The following is a 17082-nucleotide window of genomic DNA, read 5'->3' as shown; positions in this document are numbered from 1 at the left end:
TCTCCATGTTGACATTTTTTTTTCAATATGAACCTATTTAAATTATAAAGAGTGGGCGTACTTTTTAATATTAATTAATTAATATGATATATATATCTTATCTTTTGAGTTAATTTATTTTTTGGGGGAAAAAAAAAATTTCTTGTATACGTAATGTCCAATAATACAGTAAATAAATTAACTTTGCACCTAATAAATCCAAAATCTGTCGTTTCATTTCATCTACTAATCTCATGTTTCAGTGAGTGCAACAAAAACATTACGTATAATTCTTATTTATTATTATTATTATTATATATATATAACATGTCAGAAAAAGACATTTTTTAAAAAAAAATTGTACCTCATTTATATATTTATTATAAATAATCCATGCAACTATTTTTTGAAGAATTTATTTTTGTCCATCTATCGTAACATATTTGTATATTATCCATGCATGGTTAGTTTTAAAAATATATATTCGTAATTTACTTATCCACCTTTTGAGAATTATTTGGGACACTTTTAATTTCTTAATATATTTTATACTATATGAACGTGGAATATTATATATATATATATATATATATATAACATGTATGGTATATCAGTAATATTAGTTGACAAGTATATATTAAAAGTCAAAAGAAAATTAATTATTTGATTTTTTTCAAAAAAATAAAAATTAAACTGATAGTGTTGTGTAGGTAAGTATATATATATATATCTATTTTCCATTGTGGTACTTCTCTAAGAAAGAGAGCCTAAATGAAGCTTTATCGATTTTTCTATTTTTTAATTAAAGGTAAATTATATATAATAGCAAATTAATAACCTAAAATAAATGGAGTAGCCATGGTTTGATTTAATTGTGCCCCATAGCAAATGTTTGCAAAAAATTGTCAGGCGACTCTCTCCCAAATATCTCGCTCGCCACTCTCCTCCAATATCTCGCTCGCTTCCTCACTTTTTATACAAACACAAGGGTATAAAAATTGTTTCTAATTGTATAAAGCAGATAAAACTGTATAAATGCATATATTTTTGTTCCCCTCTTCCAGATCTCGCTCGCCACTCTTTCAGATTTCGCTCGCCACCCTCGCATTTCTCACTTATACAAACAGAAGTGAAATGTATAAATTGTGTTTCTGTTTGAATAAAGCGTGATAAAATTGTATATACATATGCAAGTACAAATATTTTCGTCCTATACACTTATAATTATACAATAAAAGTACTCTCCTGCCTAGTTTCTTTTGTCTTTCTCTCTTTCTCGTTTTATACAATTTTCAAATTGTATCTAATTTCTCTCTTTTTCGTTTTAAACAATTCGATTCAGTTGTATATTCCTTGTCAAGTCTCTTTTGTCTTTTTCTCTTTCTCATTTCATACAAATTCAAATTGTATATAATCGTTCTATACACTTATAATAATACAATCCGTTTTATACACTTCGTTTTTATACAGTTTTATGTCAAAGTGTCTTTCTCTTTCTTGTTCTATACACTTTGTTTTATACAATTTGCTTCAACTGTATATGTATAACAAATTATACAGTTTCTGTGTTTACTATGGAGCGCAGTTATGCAAACTTTGTTATAGCATACAAATATAAAATTTTTATTTGCTATATATAAAAGTTGCCCTTTAATTAAATAAAGGTCAATATGCATGTGAGATATACAAACATCATAGTTAGTTTTGTTGAATATAGAATGAAGTTTTTTCGATTTTTCTACCTTTAACTAATTAATTAAAGGTCAAAATATACAAACCTCGTAATTAGCTTCGTTACATATAGAATGAGATTTTATCGCTTTGTCTATCTTTGAACTAATTAAAGGTCAATATATGAGAATTGAGTTATACAAACATCATATAGTTGGCTTTATTGAATATATAGTTGCAAAAATCGAGTTATTATGAATATATATATATAATTTGTCTTAAAAAAAAAAATTCGACCTCGATAGAAAATGAACAACGGCATGAAGTTGATGAGCAGGGAAAATGTCTTTTTTCTAGTTGGCCAAGCGGCCCCGTCTTCCATAGCCAGGTTTTATATATATATATATATATATATTTTATTTATTTATTTTTTAACTTAGGGTTTCGGTTTGGTGAGAAGACATTTGTGTGTCAACTGTCAAGTTATGTGTGCTTTCTTCCATTTCTTGCCCCTTTTGTTGTACTCTTTTTCCTCTTGGAGTTTTCTTGATTAATAATTCAGAAAAAAGTTCCCTAATTTCACAAATTTATTTTTTATTTTATCGTAATGTTCAAATCAGCTTGAATATATATCTACACTATTACGAATATTTATCATCATTTATCAATAGTATGATCAAATATCGAATAACTCTTCTCATCAAACTCTAGATAAAGTATTTTCTTTTTATTTCTGTTAAGACTTAAAACTGATATCTCGTTATTCTCGATCCACTTCATTTTTACTATGTTTGTTTGGGATACATAACTTGTGGTATTCCATCCCCTTTGTTCAATTTTTTCTCTTTCACAAAATAACTTGGAAGTTGTCTATTTGTTCCCTACTTTTTGTTGGGATTTGAGTTGAGATGTATAAAATCAAATATATTGCTTAGGATTCTTGGTGGTTAGGTGTAAGCACCCCACAAAAAGTTTTTTAAATTTATACAAAAAAAAAAAAAAAAGTTACACATCATTTCTTCAACATGTCATTTACAACTAAAGAATTGAAAAGATAGATTTTTGGCAAAGTGGTCTTTGGTCAATAAAGTGATCAGTGTAATTCTTGAAAAATTAGGGTTCCATTTCTAATATAATACAAAATATTAGATAATTTTTTTTCATATTCGATATATCTAGATAACTGAAAGAATAATATGTATTTTTATTAAGAGATATAGTAACAAGTATGTTTAAGATGATAGTAATTTCGAGGTACGTGTAAATTGACTGAAAATATTATCAAATTATCAATGTTTCTGCTAAGAGATTATACATGAATAAACAATCGAAACGGACACTAAAATAAAATTCTAAATCTTCATGATCATCCATGACTCATTACCATGCGGAGGGTATTGGTATTTTGTGTAACTTTTTTTTTTTTCTACAAGTTATTTTATATTATATGTTTTGTCAATTTAGTGTTACAAAATGGGTCCTATAAAAGTACATTTATTCCTTTTAATGTCTTTAAATAATCTTTACCAAATTCCTACTTCCTTGTGAATTGAAACCCCACGCCCTCCACAACCCTAATAAACTATGCATTATTTTAAATTATTTATCGTATTTTTTTTATATATATATTTTTATTAAAGTATATTAATTATAAAATATTTTAATTTTTTAATTTTTATTTATGTATTTTATCATCTATATAATATTATTTTATAAAATTTAGATATTTATCTTCAATTTTTAAATGACATGTGATTTAAAATAAATATTTTTTTAAAAAAAATATTGAATCGAAGTTTATTTAGAAACTATTATTAAATAGTATTCTTGTTTTTATTATTTATGTAGTCAACCGTCACTTTATTTCCCGTAAAACATCACTATTTGGGGGTTCAAAGAGATTTGTCTTACCATATTTAAAATATATTATGAATTCACAACTTATAATTTTTTTAATATAATTTTTAAAACATTAACTTACTTTTAACTTTTTTTTAAAAAACTTATACACAAATTCATATTAAAAATTAATTATTTTTATTTTCATATTTAAAATAGTACCACATGAAATAAAACGAATAGAATAATCATACAAAAATACATTACGTGAATATAATTTATTTAATTAAGAAAAATATCTAAGCCATCCTAATACAAACCTTTTAAATTATTTTTTTCAACATTTTCATTTCTTTTTCCCTTTTTCTCTACCCATACATAAAATTATTTTATTTCATTAAGCATGGGCTAGTTATATTGTTTGGTCAAATATTCCCATGTGGGTGTATTGAGGTATATTTGTTATAATTTCTTTATTTCAATAAAAAAAAAATTGGGTGTATCTAAAAATTTGCAAATCAAATGATTTTTTTAGACCCACCAACAAGCACCCACCTACATTTATTAGAGCCAATATTTAAAGTACATTTATTTAAATATTGAATTAAGAAAGCTGTTTTGTAAATAGTTAGTAACTAATATAATTTTTTTGATATCATTAAAGGATTAGTGATAATTTTTTATTATTTAGCCATAAAAATTATTCATTGCTAATTTATTTTTAATAAATGTATAGTAAAATCTAAGTATAGTTTATATATTTTAGGACAAAAAGTAAATTGCTCAAATTTGTAGCAATCATTTGACTTGTTGACTAAATGCTTTAATTATTAAATATAAAGTTGTAGTGGATTTTCTTTCTAGTGCTCTTTAGAACTTTATAGAAGGGTAAATTTTATCCTCTAAATTTTAATGATTCTATTCAAGAAATTAACGGGGTTAAAAACTTATCCTTATTTTGCTAGATAATAAGTAAAATGAATGTAATAAAATTTTTATTTTGATAATAGATAAATGTATCTTTTTAGTTTGATTTCGATTTGTAATTGTATTTTCTAATTTTGAGTGTGCATAAACAAATATTTAAATTTGTATAAAGTTGAACAGTTAGACATATGTTTCTACGTAGCCTATTTGTGTCTTAAGTCATCTTCTACGTGTACTATATCACGCAGGACGTATGTACTTACTTATTTAATTTTTATATAAATTTAAAAGTCTGATTATTCACGTCCAAAGTTAAAAATATAAATACGAATTAATGTATGACATATTTATATATTATGCCAAAATTTAATGACATTTTTAAAAATTATTATACTTATTACATTAATTAAAGTGGTGGTCTAAAATTTTGTTTCATGATTTTGACTTTTCAATAATGGGACTTCAATAAACCTATATGTCATTTCATTTTCCTAATACTTATTTGCCAATTTTGGAAATATTTTCTTTTTCATTAGTTGCTATATTTCTTAATCAATTTGATGTAAATGTTGGTCCCATGAAAAAAAAAAAGAAGAGAAAAACATTAATAGGTAAAAAAAAAAAGAAGCCAAAAAAAGCAATTTTAAATGCATAGGTCTTTGATATTAATGGGTTGGTGGCTAATTGAGTTTTTTTTGACTATTAGAAAAAAATTTACTTTAAAAAAAAAAAAAGATTTGTAGCAGCCTAATTGGTGAATAAGTCACAAGAATAATCTTAGCTTAGAGTTCCTTTTATTTACTCATTTTTGTAAGAATTTTAAGTATTATACATTGCGTTAATAATATTTATATTGTCGATAGCAAATAAATAATTTGATATATTAAGTTTTTGCTTTGTGCGATTTTTTTAGAGAAGGGTCATATTTTTTCCGGATTGTGTTGATTATATGTAACTCTATTTTTTATTTTTACAAGAAGTTTTCACGATTAAATTTGCGACTTTTTAATTGCATGTCGACGTTTTTATTGTTATTCATGATTTCATGTAACTCGACAATCATTAATTGATAACCTACTAAAAATAGTAACTAACATATTATAAAAAGTTAAACTTTACTGATTGTGTATTTTTTTTACGTGAACATCCTTCTTAATAACTCGATCAAGACAAGTAGTTTCAAATGTCACGATACTGCTATAGAGAAGGAAAATTTAACCCCGATGAATATCAAAACACTCGTAAACAATTATTGAAAGCAAATTTTGCAAAATCAGCCCATGTGATGCACTAAAAGTTGATTTAACTTTTAATTAAAATGGACTAAAAATGGACCAACCTATTCATCTATTGGGCCATCGTAATTAAATTGGTGAGATATAGTTTCAATTAACATGATAGCAATTTAATTGTCAAAATATCCAAAATTATATTATTTTTAACAAATAAAGTTGTTAACATACATTAGTAGGATATATATTGAATAGTTATCTTTCGTTAATCATGCGCTTAATTTCTTTATCGTAATTGTTATATCAATTTGTATACATAACGAATTTTATATAATATAATATATTCTATTTGCTTGAGCTCTCGATAGGAACATAGTTTCGAAAATTTGCCATATCAACATTATCATGAAATCATTAATCACAAAGAAAAATTATATAGTATAGTTCGATAAAACTCGGGTGAAATTAAAAAAAGATAGGTAAGTGCAATAGTTAGAAGTTTTAAGGACCAAAGTGTCATGTGAAGAAAGTTAAGGGCTTGTTTGGTTTATATTATTTTATTATTACCAGTACTAGTAGTTTATACCCTTTATTCCCCAAAACTTAAAACCCTAAACCCTTGCCGTCGTCAATTTCCGGCGGTTCTTCCACGGCGGAGCTCCACCGTAATCTCAACTAATTTATTTTCCGTTCACATAGCTTCGGAGGAAATTTTCAGGAGCGAAGATGGTGGTGAAGGTGGACAATACGGAAAGTATTCCTGCTACAGATGAGGTGGTTTTTTTTTGTACTACTTTTCAAATTTACAGATAAAATGGCGTAAAGGGTAGCTGAGAAAGTTGATTTTTTTGAATTAAGTGTTAGAAAAATTTGTTCTTGGCGACTTATTACAATTAGAATTTCTGTATCTTTTGTTCTATTGATATCTGTATTGGATGAATGAGATGTTGTTATTGTATCTTTTAAGGGGTTTGGTGTGTAATTTTGTGTTCTTGCTTGCATTCTAACTGACCGAGCTAATTTGAATGTTAGAAGTGGTGGAATGAGTTCCTTCATCAGAATCTATGAGTGGATTGTGTGTAAATTAACCAGCTTTTAGTTAATGTGGACTGGTAATTTGAAGGAAACTGATACAATTTTGAATATCTGGAAATAGTAGTTGGAATGGGATAAACTATGGTTTATATATGGTGTTTATGATCATTATCAAACACAGAAGTGATCTGTTTTGATCGCTTATGCTTATTTTGAGAAGAGGAAATGTTTTCCGTGTTTTAGTATATTTCTGGACTTTGCCTTCTTTACAATAGTATTGGACCTTAGTGTTAGAAACTTGAGCTATGGCTTGTTGGAACTTAATGATCTGTTCCTACAAGTTTTCTCAGTCCACCACACTATTTTCACATGGATTTCATGTGGTGATTTTATCTTTTTTCAGAGTAATTCAAGGTGGGAACTTTTGTTCTTATGGTTTTCTCCAGTTACATCTATCATTTCCTAGTGAAAATATAAGGTGGGGTTTGGTGTTGTTCTGTCCTGGGAAAAGGGGATTTTCCTTAATATGGTGTTTGTGAAATGAAATAGTTATAGGATCAAAAGGCTCACACAATTGGTTATTAGATCCAAGATTTCTTGATTAGAAGTATCAAGCACATCAATATGAATAAAAAGCTTTAGCACTTGATCATTTGCTTTCTTATTCTTACTCAACTGCGTAGTGATTCTTTTCGATATCTTGATTGGCAGGTCATTTCTGAAGAGATGGATATGAAGAAAAAGAAATACCTTAGGGGCGAAGCAGCGAATTTGAAGGTACTGAAGTTTGTTAAGATTTCTGAACTTTCATTTAGCTTTTAGCTTTAATTCTGGTCAGTTTTTCTTTTCCTTGATGATCATATGCTAAATAGCTAGTTCTAATCATTTGCAGGATTTGAAAGATAAAAAATTACAGGGTCAGCTTGCTGTGCAAGAAGAGTTATTTGGAAAATCTGCAGCAGCTGCTGCGAAGGCTGAGAAGGTGTCTGGACTATGTTCTGATAGTTTAGCTTAATTTTCTAGACATCTACATAATATTGGTGAAGCATATCACTACTTTTGTTTCTCACATTGTAACTAGTAGATGTATTCTACTGCCCTTACTGCTCCCTCCTTCCACCCCAATGGACCCACCCACCCGCACCAGATTGTTCTCTTTCTGTTGTTTGTATTTTTCATTGAACTCAATTGCAGAAAACCTAGGTCAAATAGCATATATTGAGTTGCCTCTGTAACCACTTCAAATTTATTTTATCAGCTGCATACAATTTTATGCCTGTCACTGAGATTTGTTTGAATTTCTAAGTCTTCTGCTTTTGTCAGTGGCTTATGCCAAGTGAGGGTGGTTATCTAGAGGGTGATGGTATTGAGAAGACATGGAGAATAAAGCAGGACGCAATTGCCAGTGAAGTTGACATTTTGAGCTCCAGGAAACAATTTGATATTGTCTTACCAGGTTAAGATTTTGGAAGATTTTGCTTATATATAACTACTGAAAAAGATGCAAAGTTGCTGGTCTTTGTTTCATTTTCATTTTGATGATCATGGAATTTTGTCATGTCATGCATGTTTATCCATTTGAACTTGTAAGCAGAATAAACTTTATATGCTTCATCCCTAGCAACTGTAACTGCTTTACGTCATTTCTCATCGTTACATCTGAGATTTTCCTCAGACAATTCTTTGAATCTTAGTAATAGCCTCACTATGGAAGCCGATGAAGATGAGAACCTTACTTATTTTTCTTTATCAAATAATTTTGAAATAGTTATGAAATGTTTGGTCTAATATGCTATATACTTCATTTCATACTCAGTTTTATCAAATAAGTGGTGGTGGTGGTAATCTTCTGTTTGTTTATTTTCAGTTCTTTCTACCTTTGAGTTTTTGCCTCATTTTTTTTGTGCTTGATATTTTACCAGTACGGATATTCGATGATTAGCCTGCATCATCCATCTTATTAACTTTTGATGATAAAGTGATTCATTTCTCCTCTCAATACAAACTTCACTTAGATGGTCGAATATGATGCCTAGCTTTTTTTTTGTTATGAAACCTTGTTTTGCTTTGGCGGAAGGGGGGGGGGGTATATGGACGGAATTATGCATATGTTGTTGATAAACTGTCCTTAATAGTCCTTGACAGTGTTGGGGTCCGATTCATAACATGCTATGGGAGGTTTTTAAAAATTTCCATCTTTCAATAGCTTTCAAGTCAAGTCCTTTCTGTGTCTCCTGTCTGTCATTTGCTTTTTTATGCTTCCATAGATTATGGTTTAATGTAGTTTCACTGTTTCACATCAGTTGACTTGTATTTTGCAGATTTTGGTCCTTACACTCTTGAATTCACCCCTAGCGGTCGCTACATGGCTGCAGCTGGACGCAAGGGTCACATTGCTATTGTAGATATGAAAAACATGAGCGCCATTAAAGAACTACAGGTATTTATTGTTGTTTGATTTATTCGTGAAAAAGATTATATGAAGCAAGCATATTGATGTTATTGTTATACTTCATAAATGGGTCAAGGATTTTACTTTGAGAGGTTTCAAGGATGTCTGTCACACTCAACAGTCCATTTAACATGGGGTATTCTTAGCTTGTAGCTAGACAGTTTAGTATCATTAATTTCAGAATCACATATAAAACTTAGTTTATGGAGAAGTGTCAGCATCATTTTATCCTATTACACAACATCATTGAAATGAAGTTTTGTATTACATTGGTATTTTTTTAAAAAATAGAAAAAAAACCCATCTTTTATTACATTCGCATTATGTAGTTTCTCACCAGTTTCTGATGCTCAGGTTTGCTTATAGCTTATGTTTCTATTGCAGGTCAGGGAAACAGTGCGTGATGTAGTATTCTTGCATAATGAACTGTTTTTCGCTGCTGCTCAGAAGAAGTATGACTCATTTTATGTCCAAATTTCTTGATTGTAATGTGTTGTAAGAAGGGTTTCAAAGGCCCTCTACTCCTCTGGTTATGTTTCACTGGGTATAGAATAAGTTCCTATGCTCTTCTTAAATGTTCAGATGAAAAGATATGAAAAGATGACTTTCAGATGAACTTGTTTTAGCATTTCCTTCTCTCTTTGTGTCCACTCGAATTTTTCTGCTGGATCCTCTGCCAAGCTCAATAATTTCGTCAGCAATATTGTGCTTGTCCTTTTATACCCCACTTCCCAACATTCTTTCAATTCATAGAATTCATCCTTTAATTAGTGTCCATCATAAATTTGACAGATTTTGTGTGGTGAACCTAAATATCTGCCATGTCACAGGTACCCGTATATATACAATAGAGAAGGCACGGAGCTCCACTGCATGAAGGTTAGTTTGACCTGTAAATGCCTTGTGCCTCGTGTTGTCTAGACAATTAGATCATTACATGTATAGTTGTTACAACTTGTGTTCTATAGTATGTGTGCCCTTCTCATACCTCCAACTTTCCACGAGTATTCAGCTGGTGCATTGTTTTACACTTCTTTTAATCTATATAATAATGGTTGGAAGGGGCAGGTGTCAGTTATTGTGTGTTCACTTAGTACTTGTTTCTTGTTCTTCTGAACTTCTTTCGTCTTAAAAATAGAACTCTTCACAGTGCATATCTTCTGTTCCTTTGGGCAGTTGCAAGAAACTTGCCTTTTATTGCTGTCTTTTGGCGTCAACAAAAAGGAAATTGTTCTTTATAATAATGTTACCTCCATAACAAAACAATGATCTTTTAAGTTTACTGCCTTAGAAAAGGAAATTTGTATGAATTCCATGTGATCTATTGTTATTTCAGGATGCTATTGTCGTAACAAATGCATGCTTATCTTTTGCATTTCCCTATTGCTTAGGTTTTTAACAAATTAGCAAGTACAAATGGAGTTACCATATGATCTTTCTTGAATTCCAGGAACATGGTGCTGTGCTAAAGCTTCAGTTTTTAAGGAATCACTTCCTTTTGGCTTCTATAAACAAATTTGGTCAGCTGCATTATCAGGATGTTACCACTGGACAAATGGTAGCTAATGTTCGAACTGGCTTGGGTCGTACTGATGTCATGCAAGTAAATCCCTTCAACGGTGTGATTGCTGTGGGCCATTCTGGTGGCACAGTCAGTATGTGGAAGCCTACAAGTGCTGCGCCCCTTGTGAAGATGCTTTGTCATCCTGGACCAGTTACGGCTCTGGCATTCCATCCTAATGGGCATTTAATGGCAACTGCTGGTATGGAGAGGAAAATAAAGATTTGGGATTTGAGGAAGTTTGAGGTTCTACAAACATTAACAGGTCACTGCAAGTCCTTGGATTTTAGTCAAAAAGGTTTGCTTGCTACTGGAACCGGATCTTTTGTACAAGTTTATGGAGATCTTTCTGGATCCCAGAATTATAGCCGTTATATGACCCACTCTGTTGCGAAAGGATACCAAGTAAAGAAGGTGACATTCAGACCATACGAAGATGTTCTAGGCATAGGACACTCGATGGGTTGGTCTTCTATCTTAATTCCAGGATCCGGAGAACCCAACTTTGATTCTTGGGTGGCAAATCCGTTTGAAACATCTAAACAAAGAAGAGAGAAGGAAATCCGCTCTCTTCTTGATAAGCTCCCTCCAGAGACCATCATGTTGGATCCAACAAAGATTGGTTCAGTGCGACCAGAAAGGAAGAAGGAAAAGCCATCAAAGGAGGATAGAGAAGCAGAAATGGAAGCTGCTATCGAGGAAGCTAAAAATATTCATATGAAGAAGAAAACAAAAGGTAGAAGCAAGCCTAGTAAGATTGCAAAGAAGAAACAAGAAGCTGTTGAAAAAGCTAAGAAACCTTTCTTGGAGCAACACGCGAATAAGAAGAGGAAACCCACCGAGGAAACTCAGCTTCCAAAATCTTTAGAACGTTTCGTTAGAAAGAAGGTAGCAGCATGATCAGTTTTGTCCACTAGACTGTTCTTACCCTTTCTTTGCATTTGCATTTGCATTTGATTCTTGTTTTGGCTTTCCTTGAGGGAATTGCTTATAGAAATTGAAGAAGCAAGTGTTGTAATTCTTCAGATCAAGTTTTCCCCTTTTCTCATTGTTTTACATTGTTTTACTGTTGAGGTTAAAAGTTTAGGCATTTTTGTTTCAACTTAAAGGTTTCTAGCTTGAAGTACAGGCAATGTAAAATCTATATAGTAGACAATGTATGAATCAATCAATCCTAGCCATGGTTTACTTGTTTATTTTCCATTCAATTTTTGTCAGCTATCCATTTTTCCTTCATTTTGATTCATGACATGTAGTGCATCGAATCCATAAAAGAACAGAGGTAGAGAGTTTATTTTCGATAAATCTTGGCTCGAGGAAAAACACAACCTTACATCACCAAGACAAGGTTATAAATCAGGTTTCTTCATTGTAACCAATTTATGAATTATGACAGCAAGCTATAGGTGAAACTTATATCTTTTCGTCTGATTGAACAGTGGTACTCTGAATTAGCATACAATGAATCTTATTTTCACATTGTGCTATACTGCTGCTTCTACACTTTTGAGTCTACAACAAAGTATAATCAATGATCATGCTCGTTTTGTACGTCGTCCAACTTCAAGGGCGAGCTCTGTGTCGATTTTCAGAGAAATGTCAAGTGCTTTCACAGAATGTGTTAAGGCACCGCTGCAAACATTTTCAAATGTATGATATAAGTATCAAAACAAACTTTTGTGTGCCTAATACATATGGACTCAAACAAAAGATAGATACTTTTATCAAAATATCGTTACTGGACGAAACAAATATCAGACTTCCTCCCAGTATGAAATCCAAACAACATACGCCTCACTCCTTAACGACTTGAGATTGATTATATGAATCCTCATTGACCACGTTTCTCATTTAAATATCTAGAAGGAAAAGGAAGACTACACAAACCGAGAAGTCTCCTGTTTTTATTAACTTCCACTTCTTTTTCGAATATCTTCTGAAATAAAAAGAGTGAAATGCATACCTAGAAATGTAGGTAACACCAGTTTGTCCAATCGCGTGCACTGTTTCAAGGGTAACATTTCCTGACGCCTGCCACCATTATAGCCAAAACATCGGGTCACCACAAGATATACTTGAACAAATAAATAAACGGGAAAACCAAATAGTGGTATTTTGTGAGTTGAGACTGGTACTTCAATCATAAAATCGAGCTTATATACGACTTCTATGCTTCTTACATGTTTAAATCGATAAAAAGGATCTCACAAATGACATGAAGGCTTACACCTCCTTGGTACATGAAGGAACATTAGGGCAAATAGCAATATACTCGTCTTTTTGCCAGTGTCAGTACCAGGATATATCGGGCTAAAGTGTCTTCATATAAGCAGATAAAAGTAACATGATATGTTCTTGCTTCCTTTCAACGCTCCATAGTATCTGCCTTTTAATTTGAAGGCTTCTTTTCCCTTCCTTTTGACTTAAAGAATTCAGTTCGAATGACTGCACTCTTTAGATAGCACTGCTGAGGCGAAGTGTTGATCTAGATAAACTTTTAACCAAATGATATTTAAGCTATTTGGAGGAAATACCAGAGGTCTAATCATTTCATTCTTGCATTGTCTCTAAGACCACAACAATATGATAAAGCTAGAGAAAATAAGAAAAGATACTTTGCATGTTGCCTTGAGAAAATTCATATGTCACTACATTTCACAATCTCAATAACCATAGAACAAAACTGTAAGTATTTGTTGCAAGTCTAGTGACCAATAAAAATATCTTACACCAGAGAAAAGTCAAGGCATTGCATCACATTAATCTTCTTATGCTGACAATTGTGCGAAGCAGTCAAAAATGAAAATGAAATCAAGTGTTACCTCGGTCTCAAACCTCCCCTTAATCAAATCTACAGCCTCCTTAAGCATGGATACCTCAACATCCCCGTTTGATAATGGAATAACCATATTGTCCAGCATTATCCTAGTCAATGAGGTCTTTGTTTGAGCTGCATATTCTAGAACCTCATGTACTTCTGCAAGAGTCCTGGTTTCAACCTGTTGGATAGGAGAAAAGGTTTAGAGCTCTGCCATGAATTACCACAAATTGGACATATTTTAAAGGACCGTTATCAGAAAATTTGCACGATGCAACCTAGATTTAATCCAAAGATTTGTAGGACCAACCTCAACCCCCATTTGCAGTTTATTTTGCTCCAAATACTGATCCACAGATTCTAGAGCTTTGCTGACACCTCCAGCAGCAGATATGTGATTGTCTTTTATCATTACCATATCAAATAATCCCATTCTGTGATTCTTACCCCCACCGATCAATACCTTTAGTTAAAGCCAAGTAAAAAAGTTAGCCAAGACAAAGCATACGTGTTAGATGATATTGGTGAGTAGATGTTTACCGCCCATTTATCCACCAAACGCAATCCTGGAGCCGTCTTCCTAGTCTCCAATATGTAAGCAGGGTGTGCAGCATCTGCCATTGCCTGCAAATATAAAAAAGTTAGTATCTTCTAATCACTACTACAGAGGAAAGACAATAAACTCCATGACATCTTGGAATAGCATGCTTTGGTTGAACCTTACATTAGTTAGTTAATTTCCGTCTACGGAACTTTAGAAATGTCACGTATAGTTTTGTGTTTGTGTGTATTAAACAGAGGACTCTTTCTCATAGACTGATTGCAAAATCGTTTCCAATATGTAGTTCAGGCACCATCTAAGGTCACAAAAGAGTGAATTCTCACAAGCCTTATAACAAACACATGAAATCCGTTTGCAACACTTGAAATCTTGACTTTCTGGTGAGATGGATAAAAATTACCACAGGCCAAGACTAATTCTCATAGAAAAACGAAAATAACGAATTTAGCAAGTTGCTTTGCTACGATGGTAGCTTATATATCACAGAGGAATGTCTAGGATCAACACATGTTCTGCACCGAAACTCAGTAATTTCAGACATAGAACAATTGATCAGTCTCAGACTTACACTTAATACTGATACCAACTCATCAGTGACAATAACCATTTCCATTCATGACTATATTTCCAGATCTTTATTAATGATGAGCTACTTACTCGAGGACAAACACACCTTAGTTAGCGTAGCTATTCCACTCATTCTTTGCATAAAATTAAGAACCACCCTCTCAGCTATAACAATGTTGTGAGCCTTTCCTACAAAAGTCAGGCGAAGTTTATTAACATGTCAAAAACTCATTATTAATTACGCATTTCTCACATTTCGTTTACCTTGTACTTTGCCAAATTTCAAGCCTTTATGAACTTTATCACCATCCTTTATAAACCACTCCACCTGGTAATGCGAACATAAATAAAATTAAACATTACCCTTTATAAATTTAGGTAGAAATACCAGTTGCCACAACAACCAAAATGAAAAAATCAATACCTTTAGTGAAGGATCAACTTCCGCGAATATCATCTCAGCAAGTGCAATACCTGCTACAATCCCATCTTCCTTTGCTATAAAGTAAGCTTCGGATTCCAACTCAACAGGAATTGTCGCCTTACAAGACACATCTCCTACATTTCGCAGAAGAATAGATTTAATACATAGATTTTTAAAATTCAGTACTCAAATTACACTGATGATCGTGCCTGCAATTACATATATTATTTAGAAATGTGGATCTTCATGTTGTATGCTTACTAAGAACACAGAGAATCCGAATTACCCCCCAACCCCCACCCTAATGCTTTCTAAGAACACAAAACCTATAAGTTAGTTGTATACACAAAAAGGTTTAAACTTTGAACTACACACAAAAAAAAACTACAATCAAACTTCATAAGCAACTCTCAATTATACAAAAAGTTCACAATTAGCTTATTAACATAACACCAAAAAAAAAGAGAGGTTAAAACCAAACCTAAATCCCCAGCATCTTCAGAGAGGGCAAGTTGAATAACACCCTTTAAATCATAAGTGGGGTGTGCTGGTGGCTTCACTACTAATGACTCCACTGTTCTACCTGCATTCTTGGTGGCCATTGCAGACATTTTCACAACCAACCTACAATTTTCCAACAAAAATATCAATCAAAACTCATAAAAGAACAATCTTTATCACTATTTAACAAAAAAAACACAATATTCAAGAATCTGTGTTCTTTCATCCTGGTTGAATTGAGTGGTTTTCCCATACACAATTTGATCAAAACTCATAAAAAAACAATCTTTAACAAAAAAACAACAACACAATTTTCAAGAATCTTTTTTCTTATCCTTCTTCTGAGTGGAATTGAGTGTTTTTTCCACACAGAATCTGATCAAAACTCATAAAAAAGCAATCTTTATCAGTATTTAAACAAAAAAAATGATTTTTTTCAAGAATACTTCATGTTAGTGGATTTAAAGAAACCTTGGAGCTGTAATTGCACAAGGGTGCACAGTTGTAGTGAAGGGAAGAACCCTAAACATTGGAATTTTGGGATTTTGAAAAAGGATTTTTTTAATTTTTTTGGCAAATAATTTCTGTGTTGCTTTTTTATTTATTTATTTGGTGATCACAAAAGATCACTTTTTTTCTTCTTCTTTTCTCTTTTCTTGATTTGATGAATATTAGCAATTTGCTAAATAAATAAGCTTAGGATTATCCTATTTTAAATCCTTTTCTCTCTTATAGTAAGTGTGTATATACAAGTGAGAGTTGCCCTAGTAATAAAAATGAAAATATTAATTATTATAAGTCCTTTTTGAAGTTCTCGAAACAAAGGAGCGGCATTAGTTAGAAGTTTAATCGAACCTTCTTTTTACTATCGATAATATTGTCAAATAATTTAAATAACTTTTAAATCTCATACACATTTTATTAGGAACAAGTTGATGAGCACAAAATGAGAATGCCTGATAAAGGTAAATCATTTGATTGCCACATAATGTCAATGAGACGCAAAGTGAAAAATATTAATTCTAAATATTTTAAATTATGTCAAACTTGTAATCATGGTTATAGTTTTCATCCGTTAAAAATAAGTCTGCCAGCTAACAAATTCCACTTAATTTATAATCATATCAACAAAATTTTCATATTTTAGGACCGACATAATTAACACAAATCAAAGTTATAATCATATCAAAAGTAAAAATTTGTACTTGTTTGTCAAATCTAGAGTTGAATATGTTAGCTAGATACCTTTTAGACTTGGAATGTTCACATTTTTATTAGACACAATATCAATTATATAACTATTGACTCTAAACATATATAGGTGTTTTTAGTCCATTGTCTAAAATTATTTTATTGTTCTAAAACTGGCAAAAGTTGCCTCTTTTCCTCATTGCCTTTTGATTAATTGGTTTTACTTCTACAGAAAGGGATTAATTAGTGGTGGATGAGGAGGTGTACTAGTAAAAAATATTTCTTTTATTCAGTATTCGGTATATATATATATTTTATAATTC

At 31.4% G+C, this 17082-nt stretch overlaps 2 protein-coding genes across 2 annotated transcripts; one reads left to right on the top strand and one right to left on the bottom strand.

Moving 5' to 3' along the window:
• The first annotated feature begins 6225 nt into the window (after positions 1 to 6225).
• On the top strand, positions 6226 to 11904 carry LOC101255588 (probable U3 small nucleolar RNA-associated protein 7). Its single transcript, XM_004238798.4, has 8 exons — positions 6226 to 6422; positions 7395 to 7460; positions 7576 to 7665; positions 8007 to 8139; positions 9005 to 9123; positions 9520 to 9587; positions 9966 to 10014; positions 10586 to 11904. The coding sequence occupies exons 1-8, from the start codon at positions 6375 to 6377 to the stop codon at positions 11594 to 11596; spliced, it is 1584 nt and encodes a 527-aa protein (XP_004238846.1). The 5' UTR covers positions 6226 to 6374; the 3' UTR covers positions 11597 to 11904.
• A 195-nt stretch (positions 11905 to 12099) lies between these two features.
• On the bottom strand, positions 12100 to 16212 carry QPT (quinolinate phoshoribosyltransferase). Its single transcript, NM_001329526.1, has 10 exons — positions 16040 to 16212; positions 15549 to 15691; positions 15068 to 15201; positions 14908 to 14971; positions 14750 to 14832; positions 14055 to 14138; positions 13825 to 13977; positions 13519 to 13695; positions 12660 to 12727; positions 12100 to 12328 (listed from the first exon to the last, which is right to left on the bottom strand). The coding sequence occupies exons 1-10, from the start codon at positions 16096 to 16098 to the stop codon at positions 12232 to 12234; spliced, it is 1062 nt and encodes a 353-aa protein (NP_001316455.1). The 5' UTR covers positions 16099 to 16212; the 3' UTR covers positions 12100 to 12231.
• Between the last annotated feature and the right edge of the window lie 870 nt (positions 16213 to 17082).

The sequence above is a fragment of the Solanum lycopersicum genome, chromosome 5, assembly GCF_036512215.1.
Source record: "Solanum lycopersicum chromosome 5, SLM_r2.1".
Taxonomy (NCBI): domain Eukaryota; kingdom Viridiplantae; phylum Streptophyta; class Magnoliopsida; order Solanales; family Solanaceae; genus Solanum; species Solanum lycopersicum.
This window is presented reverse-complemented; position numbering and strand designations above follow the sequence as displayed.